At 40.7% G+C, this 20,552-nt stretch overlaps 1 protein-coding gene and 1 long non-coding RNA gene across 3 annotated transcripts in view; one reads left to right on the top strand and one right to left on the bottom strand.

The window, feature by feature from the left end:
* Positions 1 to 20,552, top strand: part of AOAH (acyloxyacyl hydrolase) — a 177,656-nt gene that overhangs the window by 90,189 nt on the left and 66,915 nt on the right. For both annotated transcript variants that reach the window (XM_054692470.1, XM_037510299.2), the window contains exons 9-12: positions 165 to 235; positions 1,337 to 1,385; positions 2,898 to 2,946; positions 4,721 to 4,815. In XM_054692470.1, the coding sequence (XP_054548445.1) occupies positions 165 to 235; positions 1,337 to 1,385; positions 2,898 to 2,946; positions 4,721 to 4,815 (264 nt within the window). The remainder of the gene's footprint in view (positions 1 to 164; positions 236 to 1,336; positions 1,386 to 2,897; positions 2,947 to 4,720; positions 4,816 to 20,552) is intronic.
* The window catches only part of LOC129145332 (uncharacterized), a 40,643-nt gene that overhangs the window by 7,411 nt on the left and 12,680 nt on the right, over positions 1 to 20,552 (bottom strand). Inside the window, exon 2 of the long non-coding RNA XR_008550791.1 lies at positions 10,952 to 11,006. This is a non-coding gene — a long non-coding RNA (uncharacterized LOC129145332). The remainder of the gene's footprint in view (positions 1 to 10,951; positions 11,007 to 20,552) is intronic.

Here is a 20,552-nt window from a genome sequence, read left to right as displayed (position 1 = left end):
AAATCTTACATCAATTTTTATGGTCTTTTGTAATGTTCCAAGGCTATCTTTAAACTAAAAGCTGTATATGTCAATATCTTTCAGACAGCCCTGATTGACCTTCACCTTGGATAATAACATCAATGCAGATCTAAACCCTTTCTGTGTGTGTTCTTCAATTTCAGACACTGCGGGGCTATCATTGGCGAGGGAGAGACTGTAATGACAGCAACAAGATGGCATACCCGGGCAGAAGGTAACTGTCTCTGCTGGTTACTGATTTTGAAAATTACCTCCTGAAAGAGAGTCAGGAAATATATTCTTTTGCTGAATCTAGGAGATTCGTGTTTACAGAAAGAAAGAATCCCCCATTCCTGAATGAAGTAAAACTCAGTGCAAAAAGAAGAGCATTCATTCATTCATTTGTCCAAGAAATATTCATTGCAAACCTATTAATCACCATGCACTTTGCATCATGTTGGGGGAAAGCAAAACAGAAATAAGCCTCTTCTTATAAACAGACTACTGTGGACATTTATCCAGCTTCCTGCACAAGTCCTCTGTACAGGAATCAACCCAGAAACAGTAGCCACTGGAGGAGCAGGCTCCAGAGGCTGGAGCACATGTCACATGTTAGTATCAGGCTGATGATCTTGCTGAGTTCAAAAAACAGGTATGTCAGCCTTCATATTAGCTGTGACTACAGTACTGAAGCATTAAATTGCCAGATGTTTGGGATTTTAGAGGCATAATTTTAGCAGCTTCACCTATCTAAATAAAATTTACCACAGATTTGTTCATTATGCTCATCAATACTGTTCCACAACACAGATCCATGAAGATAGTTCATTATGACTTTGGTCCATGGTTTCTCACTAACATTTCAAACCAAGATAATGGCAGAGAAGCTGAGTGGAGGTTTCCTGTGCCACAACACACAGTAGTGTGTGGTTGTCTTTCTTTTTTTTTTTTTTTTTTTAAAGATTTATTTATTTATTTTTATTTATTTATACAAGCACTGGGTACAGTCAGAAGCGCGGGAGGGTGAGAGAACTCGCCAGAGCCAGAGCGGGGAGCAGAGCAGGCAGAAGGACCGAAGTACACTGCTGAGGGGAGCAGCGGGCGGCAGGAGAGGTCTGCGCGCCATGTGGGACCCTCCTCCGGTGGCCGGGGAGCAGCCGGGGATCGAACCTGCGCCGCGGCAGCCTCGCAACCCAGCGCTCAACCGCCGCGCCACCGGGGAGGCCCTAGTGTGTGGTTGTCTTTCAATGACACTTTGTGTAGCCCTCTTTCATTCATGAAGCTCACATTCACTGACAAGTAGATGCCAAGACCAATGCTGTTGTTTTCTCCTTAGGCCAGACAACTGGGATGTACATCAGGATTCTAACTGTAATGGCATTTGGGTAAGTCACTAAATTAAAATTTACCCCTGTTCTCTTACTCTCTGCCCTCCTTAAAAGCCCAGTGCCTATTTGCTTTAGTTAGACCTAAGGAAGATGATGACAAACTAAAAAAATTCTTTCTCTGATATTTGGAAGAAGGGAATAGACTGACAATCACTTGTGAAGAAGATCAGTGACGTAGCAAGAGTAGAGTCTCTCTCAGTCATGCACTTTTTAGGCCTTGCTAAAGTCACCCCTATCTAGTCCCTTTATTCTGCTCTGAGCAGTGTGAAATTAAATAGCAAGTGCTGTTAGCAAAGTTTACTACAACCCAAACAGCTGTTGGAGCAACTGCATGCTGTTACCATTTCACTGCAACCATTTTCTTTTTTTTTTTTCTTGTTTTTCTATCTATTTCATCAAGCAAGTCAGGCAAAGTAGAAATGACTCTTTGGTTACACCACTACCCACATCTTGAGTCACCTAGTAATGGTGTCCCAGTTCCTTAGGAATAATGGATTTGCAGCATTCAGGTGGTAGAGGAAAAGAGGCAAGAGGAAAGGCAATCAAAGACTTATCTGGAGACAGCAACAGCAGCAGATATAAGTTTTATGGGTCTTAAGCTTATATGATTCGAGGAATCCTCGGAAGAAGAGGATGACCAAATTATAAATACAAAATCAAGTAAGAAGGTAAATGATTAACTAGAACAACAGAAGAAATCCTAACAAATTACCAGAATCTTGTAAATTCAGAAAACTTTCTTATGCAATCTCTAGTTTAGCAAGAGTGCTATATGAATACAGTCTGCCTTCTTTCCACCTAAACACAATAGCTCCCAGCCACCCCCCGCATTCACAAGGACAGCAATTATGACAATGAAAAGCCCTGAAGTTTAAGATTCTCCAACTTCAAGATAAATTGCCTCTTAAGATTTGCTTCATTTATCTGTGTGCACGAAAAGGAGAAAGTTTCCATAAATACTCCCACTGTATATTAATTTTGGGTGGAATAATTCTTTGTTGGTGACGCTATCTTGCAAATTATAAGAAGTTGAACAGCAACCCTGGCATCCCACTAAATGCCAATAACTCCTACTCTCCCCAACCAAAAATATCTCCAGACATTGCTAAATATCTACTAGGGTCAGGATGGAGGACAAAACCATCACTGGGGCTGTCACATGCAGCCCAGGTCAGTCACCTCTGAGTCTGCTCTGACCTTGTGCCCCAGTCACTCAATGGGCCCTCAGTTCTTCCTCAGAGTGACACTCCCAGCACTCTAAAACCCTGCCCCGCATCTTTCTGAACAAGATAGCCCAATTCCTAGATCTCTTCTTATACCTAACCCAGTTCTTAAAGCTCATTGCGCTCACATAGAGTGTTGCTATTTTGGATTACAGGCTCAAGAGATTTTAAGGAGTTTTATCTACTCATTTGCCTTTGCACTTTTAAAGCCATTTGGGAAAGATTTGGTGTATGTGTCTCATAAGTTCAAAAACAAGCTGCTAATTTTATCATTTCTCTTTTAAAGGGTGTTGATCCAAAAGATGGAATTCCATATGAGAAAAAATTCTGTGAAGGTATGAATTGAAAAGTCAGTAAGCTTGTTACAATAGAATATTCTTTTCTTGTCTGACAAACTGAAGTGAACAGACCACCCAACTGAACAAGTGCCTGATGCTATAACATACTTCTGACCACTTTACCTTCATTTTCATGACCAATCAGGATAAAACATGAAAAAGATTATAGAAAAAGGAAACAGAATTGGGAGGGGGGAAGCAAAACAATTTGTTTAATTGCATCTTTTGAGGATTGGAAGTTTTAATGGTAATGTTAGAAAACACTGTAGGATATATAACAGGGTAAATGAAATCCAGCATTTCTCCAAATAAGAAAACAAGCAGAGATGGTCTTTATATTTTTTTTATCTTCCCCATATCCTCCTCAATGTACTACAAGGGCAGGCATCTGAGCTTGTACTGACAGAGTCCTGTGTCAACCCAGATTTATATCTTGACTTGAGGGAGACCTCCAAGTTATAACCATCAGGAGTTCCCAAAAAAGAGCTGAGCAAAAACTCTGTATTCTAAATGCCCAAATGCTACAGACATCTGGGCTACCAATTATGTTAGCAAAAATATACTACAATTCCCATATCACTGAAAACAAGTTCTTGCTGATGCCTAGAGATTCTCAAATGTCTTATGGTAGCATCAATGTTCTATGTTTAAGCAATGCTTTTTTCTAACATTAAGAAGCATTTCATTCTTGTGTTCATTCATTTATTCAATAGATATTTCCCGAATGTCTTTACCTATTATGCTTCAAGGACTATATTTGGTACTGAGTTTTTATGGACTCAGTCCTTGACCTCAATCAACTTAATGTCTAATAGTTTTTAAGCTCTTAAAGGGACAGAAAGGGGGTAGAAAATGTGAAATCTGAATGCATTGTTATACAGTTTGAAAACCTAATGAATATATAAACTCAGATCTAAGTGAACTCCTGGTATGAGACTCTGGTGTCACTGTGGAAAACCTACTGTATTTCCCACATCCCAACACCCTGTGACTTCTTGGATATCCTGGGCATTCCCATTTACATGGGCAAGTGCTAGCTGTCATGGAGGTTGGCATAATTCGGGGGTGAGTGGGAAGGAAGGAATGTTCCTGTCTTTGTCTCCAGGGGACATTGGTTGATTCTTTGAGAATCTTAAGGGATTTGGGAGAGTATATCCATCACCTGCAGGTAAATGATTTGTATAGATGGGTCTCAGAATCAGATTAAGTGATTTATAACCTCCAAACACACAGGGCTGCTCAGAGACCTTTATATCCCTTTAGACCATGAATCAGTCAGAATCAATCCTTCTAGTGCTTTTGTATATATATAAATATTAAAGACTTTAAAGGGCCATAACATCTTTGAAAAATCAAAATGGCTCCATGAGTTCATTAATTCTTAAAGTGAATTATACAGAATAGTGTTTTCTAAGAAAGCAATTTCCAGAACCAAAATTTAGAGCACATTTCTGAATTCAGAGAAAGTTTTGATTCATTTATTTATCCGTCATTCACTCAGTATGTCACATAGCAGTTTGTTTTATGCTGAGCTAGGAAATATACCTGCATCTGTACAGCTTAGCTAGCAGTTTTTGATGGCCTAGAAATCTCATTCAGTTCCTAAATGCTATGCCCCTCACTCTCCAACTGGTGAAAAGTGGCAATGCATCACTGTTATGATGCGCTGTACACAGAATACACACCAGGGTGTCTGCTCTCATAACTACCCAATCTGGAGGCTCCACACTACTTGAATGCATAAATAATGCAAATAAATTGTGCCACCTAGGTTCACAGCCCAAGGGAATCATTTTGCTGGGAGACTCAGCTGGGGCTCATTTTCACATAGCTCCCGAATGGATCACAGCTTCGCAGATGTCTTTGGTAAGTAATTCTGGCAGCCAGCATCCCGGATGTTCCAGCCTTTGTGTTGGTTTCCCCTTGCTCCCTCTAAATATGATGCCAACTTCAAACAGGTGCAAATTTCCCTGCTCAGCAAAGTCAGCCATAAAAGGAGCCTCCACAGCCATTTTGTTCAGTTCATTCCAATCAATGTGGTAAGAAATGAGGGGACATTGCCATAACAGGTTCATAGCAAGAATATCCAATCCATTAGACAAGGGGGATGGTGACCCTGCCCAGTAGATAGGAAACTTTGGCACAAAGGGGAGCCTTGTCCTACAGTCACCTCTAGGTGTGGTTCAAAAAACTGAAGTCTAATCCAGAGAAATTAGAAATTCTTCACCCCTTTTCAGACTAAGGGTATCAGATATAAACCTAAATGCTCTCTGATTGAACCTCCCCCAACTGGGCATATAGACCTCCCTTTGTAAGATTAAGCAAGTAGGGAACCATCTGGGCATTTAAAAATACTAGAGATCCCCAAATAAGAGTGCTCTTTTGAAAAAAGCTTGCTATAGCAAAGAGAATGACATTTTCTAAAATATTAAATTCAGATTCTCCACAATAATTGAGAGAATATTATACCTATAAAAAGAATAAACTGTGATCAAGGAAGACTACTTTTGGGTGAAACAAGTATTCCCCATTGTTGTTGATGGTTTCAAGTTTATGCAGAACATAGAGAAGCCAAAGTGACAGGAAAAGACAAAATTTGCAAGCTGGTCATAGATTTAAAGCTTACAGCAGGGGAGGAGGAGGGAAATGGGACCAAAACAATGGAGGGAAGAGCACAGGGCCTGTGGCAATAGACCATGGGTGCTGTGGTGGTAAGAGAACTGCGGGGACTACACCTGAGGGGAGAAATCAAATATTGTACAAAAATTTAACAAAGATGTAAGAAAATAAATTAATCAAAAAGGAAAAAAAATAGTTCCCCAATGTATCCATGGAAAATGCAATGACAAAACTGACTAGAAAGTCTGATAATACCAAAAACAGGATGTGCAGGGAAATTCTGGAGCTCAGGTAAGAGGCATACAGGGTAGATCCTAGAGATGGAATAGGAAACCCAAAGGAAGACAGCACCTGAGGCAGAGAGGAAGCAGTGGCCAAATAAACAAGGGTAATTTTCTGGAGTTGAGGAAATCTTCCCTTTAGTTCAAATTCCTCACTGAGCACTGGGCCAGAATCTAAAACCCTCTCCTCATCTTGTCCTGCTTTTTCTTTTTATTCTAAGTATAAAGAAATGTTTTGCCATCATTCTACCCAGCAAAGCACCAGGGTCTGTACTTGGCTTCAGATATATCTCTTAACACCAAATTTCAGAAAATAGTGAAATGGCTTCTAACAGAGTTTTGAGAAAGAATTATGTATTAAAAATGCTCTAAATGCCAAGGTATTATTCTTACATGAGGAACTGTAGAAGTTTATTCTCAGTCATATGAAGATTCAGAAAAATGCCTTCCTGGAAAAAAAGAAATGCTAGAACAATGTTTAAAACATATGAGGTAAAATTTAAATCCTCTAATAATCTTTTAATTCCTGCATATCAATTCAAACTTATAACTTCTTAATCAAACACAAGCAATAAATCTAAAAATAGTTTCATTTTCACTCATAACCAAACACAAAATAAAACAACAATGCAATGTCATTTATTAGCTGACAAAAAGGCAATGGTTTAAAACTGATAAAGCCCTCCTTTTAGCAAAAATGTGGTGAAACAGACATGTTCATTGACCACCAATGAGAATTTAAATTGCTAGGACTTGAATAGAGATTTGCATTAGGTATAAAATGACATTAAAGTGTTTTTAATTTTAATTAGTAATTCCTGGAAGTAAAATCTGAAAATTTATCTTTAGTTTTTAATTAATTAATTTATTTTTAATTGAAGTAGTATTAATATATTTGTTATCACAATCGATCAAAATTTAAAAAAGAATCAGGAAACAGAATCTGATATTTATTTTTTAAACAGGAAGGCTTTATCACTACAGAAAAAGCTATTATAACTAGAACAATAAATTAAATCAAACGACAGACAAAATACAAGATGAAAACTTGAAAAAAAAAAAAAAAGAATGTTCATTCTCTTCTCTCCATACTTTGGCTCTAATCATTCCAGGTGGTCTGAATAGGGCCTCTCCACATCACAGAGAAGCAGGTATCAAATGCTTTGGTCTCATTTTCTATTTTATGTCCTTGGAAACACTGAAGAGTCCAAAGAGTTTTGGGTTTTGCAGGCTATATCTATCAATAATTACCATCACAGAAATTAAAACTGAAAAGGTTTTTGGGCCTCCCCTGGTGGCGCAGCGATTGAGCGCTGGGCTGCAAAGCTGCCGCAGCCTCTGCAGCACCAGTTAGATCCCCGGGCGCCGAGCAAGGGTCCCATATGGCGCGCAGACCTCTCCTGCCACGCCCGCTGCTCCCCTCAGCAGTGTACTTCGGTCCTTCTGCCTGTTCTGCTCCCCGCTCTGACTCTGGTGAATTCTCTCACCCTCCCGCAATTCTGACTGTACCCAGTGCTTGTACAAATAAATAAATAAATAAATAAATCTTTTAAAAAAAAACTGAAAAGGTTTTCAACAATGTATTCATCTTAAAGTAACAATAAGAAACACAGTAATGAATAATATTTTCATTGCAAAAAAAAATTCCAAAACAAACAAAAATACATATATTAGAAGAGTAGCACTATTTCCATTTTTGTGAATCTCCTTGGTATCTGTTCACTAGAAGACAGTTGGGTCCTATAGCTGCTTCTTCCTTCCATCTTTCCTTATCTAAGTATGTCACCTAAGTATGTAAAAGTTTGTCTAAGTATGTTAAAGTTTTTGCTCTCAGTGGTGAATTAGAATGAAGAGGCAAGTCAAGTCTTTAAAATGAAAGTAGTGATCTCATAAACCTTCTTTGAGGGTCTCAAAAATCTCTGGAATTTTACTTTCTAGATCATACTTACAGACCACCACCATCCAGTTTTTCCACTGCGTCCAATGTTCATACTTTGAGGATTTACAAAAGAAAGATGTGTTTGTGTGGTTCTGCAGTGAATTTTCCAAATTCTTCACATCTCTTAATGTCAGAGAAGAGGTATTCTATGATGGAATGTTTCAGGGTAAAATCAGGAATCATGACATGGGCTTGTCTCACAGCTCAAGTTTCTAGAGTTGGTTGGGATGTGTGAGGTTCCCCTGAGAGTACATTAATTGAGCGTACCCATTCTGCTGAGGTGAGCATCCCCATATTCTCTCAGCCTGTGGGTTTTAACATTTGAATCTTTTAATGATGTCACCATAAAGGGTGAGAGCCTCCAACCTTCTGGCTAACTCAGCAGGCCAACCCTTTTAAACTGGATTCCTAGCCAAAGGGAGAGCCAACATATAGCAGGGACCAGTCAGGAAAATAAGAGCGTTCAGACAAAGGGAGTTTAATAGAGAGGACTGGATATGCAGATGTTGGATTTAACATAGGGAACTGGTTACTTAGGTGCTAGAACAAAAGGAAGACTATTGAGGTAATAAGAGAGTAACAAATGCAAGAAGCAGCTGCTGACCCCAGGACTTGGGAAGGAAAAATGGGCTATTACTCAAGCTAGAGGAAAGGGTACAGCTGGTGCTTGGATCTTGGCACTGTCTGTATTCTGACTTCCCAGGGCATGCAGACCAGCTGCAGCTGGCACTACTAAGGGGCACAGAGAGACTGGAGCCAGAAGTGTCAAAGGAGGCTAAAAGCTGCTGGAGGATGCCAAACTTACCTGGAAGGCAGAGGATAGCACCTCCTCCTCCCCTTCTGCTTGCCCATCTCCCATCTGCACCTCTACTGGCAGATGCCTCCTCACAGAGGGGTATAGGAAGTGTAGTTTGCAGTATCCAGCTCAGTACTACAGAGCAGAGAATAAGGAGTGAGCTTGGAACCCAGAAATAACTGGTGTTTACCCAGCAGAAGCCACTTGAACTCTGGAGTCAGTCTTGAGTCAATCCAAGTCATCCCTGGGAGGGTAGCAGGAATGTCCAGGAGGCCGAAAGCACCAGAAATCATTCCGTGGCTCAAGACTGGGCCAGTGTCCAGGAACAGTGTCTGAGGCTGGTGCTGATTACTCAAACTCATGGGCTAGTGGATTCAGGGACTGAGCTGGCCATCAGCATGTCCTTAGCCCAATAGAACCTCCTTCCTTGTGTCCTATTACCCTGGAGCCTGCCTCATCCCCAGTGCCTGCTGTTTACCACATGCCGGATCTACTCCTCACATTCCTCCTCTATCTCAAGGTATCCTTCCCAAAGTGACCAGAAAAAGGCAAGAAAGCAGAAATCCACTTTTAAAATGCAGCCAGGAGACCTTTCTATTACCTCTTCAGCAGACAGAGATTTTGAATCTATTGTTCTGACTATGAAACGAGGGAGTACCCATTGAGCCCTGACCCTGCCTTTAATCCTTCCATGAACTCAAGGTCTGTAGAGAAAGGTGCCATAGTGGGACCAGCTGTCCCACAGTAAACATTCAACTGGGGGTCTCACTCCAAGTCTGACAGTGGGAATGCCTATTACCCACCAGGACCCGTCAGAACCCTCAGCATGGTTGCCCAAGTGATCCTATTGTCTAGAAAGAGGAGAGGTGCTCTTGGAAGAATTCATGACTTCATTATAGGTCATTTTGCCCTTCTCAACATTACTTTCCTTTTGTCTCCTTCTAAAGCACAGAACACTCCTACAGTGCATCACCATCTAACTGTACCCATGGAGAGGCACCCTGGCCTAGAATCTCTCTCCTGTAGCAGCCCTTTCTCCTCTCACTCATGCCAACCTCTAGTTAAGCAGTGTGGCACCCGAGAGGCTGTTTATAGCTAATTAGATTAGAAGTGTGTTCATCTGGAAAGATATTTGTCGTCCAATAAAGAGAGTGTGAAGAATCACCCTCCTGGTTCTATAGAAACAAAGGTTCTGAGCCTCATTCCACTGGAGGCAGAAAGAATGTTTCTCTCCCTCCCCCCCTCCCTAACAACCTCTGCTTCTCTCCAATACATCCTTAGAAGTCAGGTTCAAAATGAACTCTCCATGTCACACAAAAGACCTCAAATTTAAAGATTTTAAAGAAAAACAAAGAACAAATCTGAAAATACTTTCCTGCTGCCTTTTTTTTCCTTTCAAAAGAGAAACAAGCTCTGCTTGAGTTGTTTTGTTGAAAAAGAAGGGGAGGTAGAGAGATCATCAAGGACAGCAATAGAGGTTGCCCTCCTGCCTCTTCTCCCATCTGTTCAAAAATTATTTCCAAAATATTAAATGCTGCATTTCATTGAACCAGAATTGCATGACTGGTTGGGGGTGGGGGTGAAGGGAAAAGCCATTCTGAAATACAATTTTCCAAATGTTTATTTCACTAGTAAAGACTGTTGCCTGTACTATTATAAAATCTTAGCACGACCCCTGGCAGGCTGTTTTCTGTAGGGTAAGTAGGCACAGATTGAATTTCATGCTGTGTCAAGGACAAAATGAATCCTTAATCTGGCTGGAGAAAATGCATATTCACCGGAGAGCAGAGCAGCTCCAGTCTTTCAAGCCCACAGTGCTCTTTATTAGCCCACAGACAGCACCGGCAATATCAGCTCTCTCCCAGCTCTCAGGAACCTGCCCTGTCTCCTGCTCCTCAGATTTATCAGTGAGCATGAAGCGTCCATTAAACACAAAGACAGGTTTATATGGTACATATAAAATATGGAAATTGTGCTTGAGCTAATTTCAGATGGACTCCAGAAATATTTAAATGTTAGAGTACTTTATTAGATATATTTTTTTAAGATGAGGAGAGACTGTTATTCAGTAAAACTAGACAAAATTACATTTTCTGCTCCTCAGATATCTCGCAGGTGGCAGATTAGGAAGCTAACAGTGAGACAGGAAGCCTCAATCCTAGTTACTCCTCATTTATCCTGTGAGAAAGAGATCTGTTTTCACCAAGGTGAGTCCTCTCTCCAACAGCAATCCAGTCACAAGAGACAGAATGTTCTTCTGACCCCTCTCCCTGTTCACCAGTACAGATCAGACAGGCTGTTACCTTGTGTCCTGATCAATTCAATGCCCTTTTCTTCCCATTCAAGGTGAGCATCTGGGTATCTTACCTGCCAGCAGACTCATTCTTCTGAAAGCATCAGTGACATTAGTCCTTGATGTCTTCTGTGAGAATTAAAGACAAGCACTTGTTGTTATGAAAAACTACAAGAGGAAATTATTTTAAGTTCCATACTTCTGAAAGGCATTTATAATTACTCAGCCCACATGCCTCCTCTCCCAGCACCTTAGGTAGAGATTTCTGCATAGCGAGGCAGCATGAGTCAGTAAACATCTGTGCACAGCTAAGACTGGAAAGCAATGTCTTGCCTGCAATCTCTTGCCCTCTAGTTAATTATACTGACCACTTTACTTGACTCTCCCAAAAGCTCCTCAGCCATAAATTGGGTCTCATGGAACGAACTCCTGATGAGAGAATCACTTAGACTCTCAAATCAGTGGGCATAAGAAAAGAAGAAATTCTGGGCTTTTAAAAATAATCCTGGATGGCTGGAATTTATTGCCACATACCCTTTATTTGTCTAATTCCCTCCATGCCACATATTGGGAGATCACCCAGCCTAGCCTGGCCCAAATGCCTAGGGTCAAGACTGCCTTCAGTACAGCCCTAGAGCTCATGTTTTAGATCAATTAACAAAGCATGCCCAGAGTATGGCAAGAGCTGGGGGTGGGCACAGAGGAAGGCAGGCAGACAGGAAGGCCTGAGAGGATGTCAGGATTCAGCTAACCAGTGAGTAACAGTTGATCAGTAAAGACAGTGGAGTTGGAGGAGGGTATTTGAGGGGGTGGCAGAGATAGGGCTGGGGAAGTGGGTGTGACCTTGTAGAACGTGACCTAGAATACTACAGTAGCCTGCATATCAGCTTTTTTCAAACTTAACTAATAAAGCAGCTATTTAGGCCTTTACTAAAAATAAGATTTCCAGGGTTCCACCAAAACCCTAACCCAAACAGAATCCATGTTTTAAAGAAGTTCCCCATGAGATTCTAGGATATACTGCTGAAGACAGTAGGGAGAGGATGATGCTAGTCTGAGACAGCAGCAGTAACCCAGGGCATTGCTTTTTTTTTTTTTTTTTTTTCCACTTCCTTGTTTGTTTTTTCACAGTGTAGGATTTCTCCTCTCAGGTGTGGTCACCATAGTTTTCCCACCACCAAAGTGCCCACAGTCCTCCACTACATTCCACTTTTCTCTCCTCCTCCCCTGTTTTTTACTCTCCTCCACCTGACCCCTCTTGAGCGTCTCAGATCTATGATCTGCTTTCAAGGGTCAGTCTTACAGTTTATCTCTGTCTGGTCCTTTGTTTGGTTTCGCTAGATTACACATATACGTGAAACCATTGGTATTATAATGTGCAAGTTCAAATAATAGATGCAGTAAGGTTTCCAGGGAAAGGAAGAAAATGAGATCATTTTGGATGAATGGGATAGTGGGGAGGGAGAGCCCTGCTCAGCCCGTCATTAGGGGTCCCATCACCCCCTTCCCCCTGACTGTTTTCCTGTTCTCACCTCTGCAGTCTGACTTGGTCTTTGGCCTGCTTTCAAAGCCAAGTTCTGGTATAACCTCTCCAAAAAAAAGAAAATTACCCTACCTCCCCAAACCAGGAAAAGGAAGCCTGGCTGCTTCAGACTAAACCTTTACAAAGTCAAAAATGGAGGTTTCCAATAGTCAACTTTCGTGATAAACCTCTTGCTGTCTGTTTTGGCCTTCAGAGGAGTTGTTTTGTTTTTGTTTTTGTTTTTTTTCTGTTTGTGAAAGAATTTATTTCACTGGCTCACAAGAGAATTGACTCATGATTATCTTCGTACAAGAGCAGGACATTTTAAACTTGTGGGTTTTTTTGTTTGTTTGTTTGTTTTCTTTTATGAATTTGGCTATAGTTCTCCAATCACTGTGGGAATAATGGTGGAAGGAATTGAATTTGGGAGAGAAACTCGAGCTACACAGTGTGTTTTCATTTTGGCATGGGGCAGTTATAAAAATGCATCCCTTGACTCATTCATTGAATAAATAAATCATGGGGTTAGAGCTTCAATAATAAATAATAGAAAAGGGAAAAGGAAGACACTAAAAGGAGCTGACAAGGTGGAAAAAAATAAAAAGAGCTATTTTCAGACAAAATGATGACAGATCCTTGCCAGCCATTCTGTCTTCTTTATATTTACTGGTTATATTTCTGCTACTCTTTATATGACCACATGTTCACTGTCCATTTAGTTTTTTGGATTGGCATAATGTCAAAGATGAAATATCATAACTTTTCCCTGAAAATTACTTATTTAGCTCCAGTTGAATTTAAAATGTTCATTGAGTTCTCATCATGTCAACAGCTGAGCACGTATTTCTACTGGCCTGTTTATATGTGGTATATTTTAAGATGTCAGACTGGAAGGTAATTGTACATAGCAATAGATCACTGGTATAGTTTGTGTTTGGAGCTTGCTTATTTGGGTGGGACTTTTTCAGTCTTCATTGTACATAAATGATGGATTCAGCTTTGGGGTTGTGCATAGACCCTTGACAATGTTTAAACTCTTTTGCCTCTACCTCTGCCTATCTCCATCTTAATTGCCTTATGGGACTCACATTGAACATTTCTTTCAAGATTCTTTCCCCAAGCCCCCACGTGTGGAACAGATACCCTTTGGCATACAGACATAATACTCTGTATTTTCTATTATCTCCACTAAAGCTAAATTTTATTGAGCACTTGCATTTCTAAAAACTTTATGCATGGATTGTCTTTCCTAATCCTCTCAGCCACCCAATGAGAAAGGTGCTGATGAATCAGAGATTTTTGGGAAGCAAGCCTGGAGTCCCATGATCCCAGGAGAGCTCTTTCTCAGTCCTTGTCTTTATCAAGGAAAGAATTCAACATCTGTATCAAAGATACAGAAAAACAAGAGATTCACTAATAGATAGGAAGACAAGCAGAAAATCTCTCTGAGCAGAGAGGGGTTCCAAATGGGTAGCCAATTGAGGTGACAAGAAGCAGGTCCTTATATAGGCACAGTAGGCAAGGAGTGGAGGGTTGGCCCTTGGGTATCTCCATATTGTGTCTCTTGCTATTTTATTTGAGAGCTTGGTTCCTGGAAAATAAATTTTTGAAAATTTCTAATGATACTTTTCTTATGTTTTTGCAGCAGTACTTAACTGCACCTCCTCCAAGTGACTTTGTATTGCTCAAAAATAATCAATGTCAGACTAACCCAGTTAAAATATTAGAAAAGGAAGTACAGTGTGCAAATTTCCCACAGCATTGTGGGTGAAGAAGTTTCAAATGTAGACAGTAAAATAACATCACCACGTAGAGTCCCCTTATCATTGGAAGTTTGGTAGAACCAAATGGATATATGGCTGATGTCATTACTCTTTATCTATCAATTAAGATTGCTTTAAGAAATTCAAATATAAGTTACTTGTGGAAATCAGGGCTTAAAAATAGTCCCAAATCCAATGTATCATATTTGCTAAATATTCATTAAAAGTAAGAACCAGTGGGCTTTCTCAATGCATGGGAATATACACACCAATTATGTTAAATGAAAATGTTGTACAATTAAAATCAGGGGCGGAGCAACATGGCGGCGAGGAGACGCTGCGAGTAAGATCTCCCATTAAAAAAAGTTAATAGGGAGGAAAAGCGGCAGGTCCCAGTGAGAACTGGGACACGGAAGATAAACGGGTGACGCCAGCGAACTGCCCGAAGAAGAAACTGGCCATAAAAGAGGACTAGAAGGGAGGGAAGCGCAGAACCCTGCTCCCCTCCCCCGCCCACAGAGGCGGCACTCTCCGACCCGCAGAGAGGAGGAAACAACAAACCAAAACGGCCCACAAGAACAAACGACGCAGCAAGCGGGACTGTGAGTGGAAAGGAACTATTGCAGCCACCACACCCCGTGAACGGGAGCTGAGGCGAACCCTACAGGATCCGCCAGGGCGGTGAGCGAACGGCTCCAGGCGCCATTAGAGAAGAACAAAGACCCCGGGAGACACGCACACAGCCCGGGCTGCCGGTAAGCTGGCGCGGAAACGCGGCGCGCTCGGGGAGCTTGAAAAGCAAGTGCAGACCTGGATCTCGGCTGCCCAGGTCCCCGCGCCTGCGACCTAGGCTTGCGGGGAGACGACCTAGGCTTGCGGGGAGACGCACGGAGGTCCTCACTGAGGTGAAGGTCCCTCCCTGAGTGAGCAGGAACCAGGCGCCCAGGCACCGGAGCTGTGCAAAAGGCACCATTCCCGCGCCACTGAACTGGGCTACAGCCCGCGTCCTGGAACTGAGGGCTTTGAACTGAGACCCGGGGCACGAAAATTCGGGGCGTGGTTTCTCCACGACGGTGGGGCACAAGGCAGACACAGCACCCCAAAGCTGTTGAGGTGTACCCTACCATTCCCGCTCTGTTCTCTGTCCCACGGGGTGGGGGGAGGCGAAAAACAGCCCCCCAAGGACAATAGGAGAGATCTCTGGCGCCACCTAGCGACCAGGAAAAAAAAAAGTCACTAACACCCTATAAAACAGGACATTTCTTAAGACTGCTTGAAAAGGGCAGAAGGTTTCTGGAGGACCCAGTGGCCAGCCGGGAAGTTATTCCACGCCAGGCCCCTTCCGACCAGCAGTCTGAGCCCACAGAGGGAGCAGGCACCCACGTCCGGGGCAGACCGGGTGCGCAGAAGAGTGTGCCTGAAACCGGAGGCGCAGGGACTGCATCCCGCTTCGCCATTTGAGAACAGGGACATTTCTTCAGTAAAAACTGCCTAAAACCAGCAGAAAGCTCCCCCAGAAGACAGAGATGGCTCCTGGAAGAGCCAGAGGGGAGCGGAGAAGTTCACCCAAGATGTCAGTCAGTCCGAGCAACACAGTGTCCCAACGCATACGACAAATTAGAAAACAGACAGTAGGGAGTAGAAGAACCACACGCAACCTAAAAACTCCTCAGGAAAGAAGCACACCACAAAAAGAAAACCACTCCCCAGATTGCAACGACAGCAACTTGGAAGAACTTCTGAGCCTTCCAGAAAGAGAATTTAAAATTGCCATGATTAAAAAAGTGATAGATCAGAAGAAGGAAATTGAGTCCCTAAAGAGGGAAGTAAGAGAAATGCAGGAGATCAAAGAATTAATGGAGGAACTAAAGAACTCTGGGAAAAGCAATGAAAGCAGAATAGATGAAATGGAAGAACGAATAAGTACTCTTGAAGACACAGAAATAAAAAGAACCAAAACAGAAAAGGAAAGAGAAGTACGAAGGAAAAAGAATGAAGAAAGACTTCGGGAACTATCTGACTCCATGAGGAAAGGAAATATAAGAGTTATAGGAATTCCAGAAGGAGAGGAGAGAGATGTAGGAACAGAGAAAATATTCATGGATATAATTGAAGAGAACTTCCCAAATGAGAAGAAGGAGCTGAAAATTGATATACAAGAAGCAAGAAGAACACCAAACTTCCACGACGAAAGGAAAAACACAGCAAGACACATAATAGTAAAGCTCCCAAGAATCCAGGACAAGGAAAAAATAATGAAGCTGACAAGAGGGAAGAAACAGATAACATTCAAAGGAAAACCAATCAGGCTGACATCAGACTTCTCTGAAGAAACACTACGGGCAAGGAGAGAGTGGAGGGACATAGTCAACAGACTCCAAGAAAACAGATGCCAACCAAGAATACTCTATCCCGCAAAGCTCTCTTTCCTCCATGAAGAAAGAATATGGACCTTCCCAGACAAAGAGAAACTCCGGAATTTCATTGCGACTAAACCCCCACTCCAAAAAATACTACAAGGAATCCTAAAGCCAGAACCTCAGAGGGACGAATAACAACGAAAGAAGACCAAAAAAAAAAAAAAAGTTATTAAATAAATAAATAAAAGGAAAGACAAACATAATGGCAAATACAGATGCTAACATATCAATATTAACTCTAAATGTAAATGGACTAAACTCTTCAATAAAAAGACACAGAGTTGCAGCCTGGATTAAGAAACAAAACCCAACCTTTTGCTGTCTCCAGGAAACACATTTAGCTACAAAAGATAAAAATAGGCTCAAAGTCAAAGGATGGAAAACAATCCTACAAGCAAATGGGCCAAAAAAGAAAGCAGGAACAGCTATACTTATATCAGATAAAACAGACTTCAAACTCAAAAAAATAAAAAGAGACCCCAATGGTCACTACATTATGATTAAGGGGACAATACTTCAAGAAGAAATAACACTCATTAACATATACTCACCAAACGAAAGAGCACCAAAATATATCAGACAACTGTTGTCCTCTCTGAAAACAGACATCAGAGAAAACACATATGTAGTGGGAGACTTCAACACACCACTATCAACAATGGATAGATCAACAAGACAAAAAATAAGTAAAGAAACTAAAGCTCTAAATAAGGACCTAGAGCATTTGGGCTTAACAGACATCTATAGAACACTAAACCCAAAAAAAACGGAGTACACATTTTTCTCAAGCGCACACGGATCATTCTCCAGGATCGATCACATACTGGGGCACAAGACAAACATCAACAGATACACCAAGATTGAAATCATACCAACCATCTTTTCTGACCACGAAGGCATCAAACTAGAAATAAATCATAAAAAGAAGGCAAGGAACTATCCTACCTCATGGAGATTAAAAGCCACACTACTGGAAGACCACTGGACTAACGAGGAGATCAAAGAAGAAATTAAAAAATTCTTTGAATTGAATGACAAGGAGGACACCAATATCCTAAATGTATGGGATGCAGCAAAAGCAGTAATAAGAGGAAAATATATAGCAATAGAAGCTCACATCAAAAAACAAGAAAGAACTCAAAGAAACAACCTAATCTCGAAGCTCAAAGATCTAGAAAAAGAACAACAAAAAAACCCCAGAACTAGTAGAAGAAAAGAAATAATAAAACCAAAGCAGAAATAAATGAAATTGAAACTAAAAAAACAATCCAAAAGATCAATGAAACCAAGAGCTGGTTCTTTGAAAAAATAAATAAAATAGACAAACCCCTAGCCAGGCTCACAAAGGAAAAAGGGAGAAAGCACAAATACACAGAATCATAAATGAAAGAGGAGAAATCACAACGGACACAGCAGAAATCAAAAGAATAATCAGTAACTACTATGAACAGTTATATGGAAACAAGTTCAACAATCTAGAGGAGATGGACAAATTCCTACAACTCTACAATCACCCAAAGCTAGATAAAGAAGAAATAGAACACCTAAACAGACCAATTACAAGCAGCGAAATTGAAATGGTAATTAAAAACCTCCCCAAAAACAAAAGCCCAGGACCTGATGGATTTACAAATGAATTCTACCAAACATTCAGAGACGAATTAGTGCCTATCCTTCACAAACTCTTCCAAAAAATTGAGAAGGAAGGGACAATACCAAACACGTTCTATGAAGCCAATATTACACTAATACCAAAACCGAATAAGGACAACACAAAAAAGGAAAACTACAGGCCAATCTCCCTAATGAACACTGATGCAAAAATCCTCAATAAAATTTTAGCTATCAGAATCCAACAATGTATCCATAAGATAATTCACCACGACCAAGTTGGATTCATTCCAGGGGCACAAGGATGGTTTAACATCCGAAAATCAATCAACGTTATACAACACATCAACAAAAAGAAATATAAAAACCATATGATAATATCAATAGATGCTGAGAAAGCTTTCGACAAAGTGCAACACCCATTCATGATAAAAGCCCTTGAAATTCTTGGGATACAAGGAACATACCTCAACATCATAAAGGCCATCTATGACAAGCCAACAGCCAGTATCATTCTCAATGGTGAAAAGCTGAAAGCAATTCCATTAAGATCTGGAACAAGACAAGGATGTCCACTCTCACCACTGCTTTTCAATATAATACTGGAAGTCCTAGCCAGAGCAATAAGACAAGAGAAAGACATCCAAGGAATCCAAATAGGAAAAGAAGAAGTCAAACTATCACTATTTGCAGATGATATGATAATATACATAGAGAACCCCAAAATCTCCACAGAAAAACTAATTCAACTCATCAATCAATTCAGTAAAGTGGCAGGATACAAAATCAACACGCAAAAGTCAGTAGCCTTCCTATACACAAACAATAAATCTGAAGAAGAAGAAATCAAAAAAACCACCCCTTTTATTATCGAAACAAAAAAAATCAAATATTTGGGAATAAATCTAACAAAAGAGGTAAAGGACCTATACAAAGAAAACTATAAAACACTGTTAAAAGAAATAGAAGAAGACACAAAGAAATGGAAAGACATCCCCTGCTCATGGATTGGAAGAATAAACATTATTAAAATGGCCATCCTACCAAAAGCAATATACAGATTCAATGCTATTCCAATCAAAATCTCAATGGCATTCTTCAAAGAAATAGAACAATTATTGATGAAATTCATATGGAATCACCAAAAACCCCGAATAGCCAAAGCTCTACTGAAAAAAAAAGAAGGAAATGGAGGCATCACACTCCCAGACTTCAAACTATACTACAAAGCCATAATCATCAAAACTGCATGGTATTGGAACAAGAACAGACATACAGACCAATGGAATCGAATAGAAAATCCAGAAATAAACCCACAGATGTATGGTCAACTAATCTTTGACAAAGGAGCAAAGACTATGCATTGGAGCAAAGAAAGTTTGTTCAATAAATGGTGCTGGGAAAACTGGGTCGCTACATGCAAAAGAATGAAGCTTGACCACTACCTCACACCATACACAAAAATCAACTCAAAATGGATTAAAGAACTAGACATAAGACCTGAAACCATAAAATACATAGAAGGAAATATAGGCGAAACACTACGGGATTTGCACATCAAAGACATCTTTACAGACACATCACCCAAAGCAGTGATAGTGAAGACAAAGATAAACAGCTGGGACTACATCAAATTAAAGAGCTTCTGCACAGCAAAAGAGACAATAACAAAAACAAAGAGAAACCCCACCAACTGGGAGAACATTTTTGCACCCAACACTAATGATAAAGGACTGATCACAAAAATCTACAAAGAGCTGATGAGACTCAGCAACAACAAAGAAAATAATCCAGTCAAAAAATGGGCAGAAGAGCTAAAAAGAAACTTCTCTGAAGAGGAAATGCAAATGGCCAACAGGCATATGAAAAAATGTTCAACATCACTTGTAATCAGGGAAATGCAAATCAAAACTACCATGAGATACCATCTCACACCAGTGAGAATGGCACATATTAAAAAAACTAGCAACAACAAATGTTGGCGAGGATGTGGAGAAAAAGGAACTCTTGTGCACTGTTGGTGGGAGTGCAAACTGGTCCAACCACTATGGAGAGCTGTGTGGAGATTTCTGGACCTACTAAACATAGAGCTTCCATATGATCCAGCAATTCCACTCCTAGGTATTTACCCAAAGGACACAGAAACATCAATTCCAAAGAGCACCTGCACTCCTATGTTTATAGCAGCACTGTTTACAATAGCTAAGCTTTGGAAACAACCCAAATGCCCAAAAATAGATGACTGGATCAAGAAGATGTGGTACATATATACCATGGAATATTACTCAGCATTCAAAAAAGATAAACACATGCAATTTGCAGCAACATGGATGGCACTGGAAGGGATCATGCTCAGCGA

The sequence above is a fragment of the Talpa occidentalis genome, unplaced genomic scaffold (assembly GCF_014898055.3).
Source record: "Talpa occidentalis isolate TD23 unplaced genomic scaffold, MPIMG_talOcc4v2.1, whole genome shotgun sequence".
Classification (NCBI taxonomy): domain Eukaryota; kingdom Metazoa; phylum Chordata; class Mammalia; order Eulipotyphla; family Talpidae; genus Talpa; species Talpa occidentalis.
Note: the sequence above shows the minus strand (reverse complement) of the source record. Positions and strands in the feature narration are given on the sequence as shown.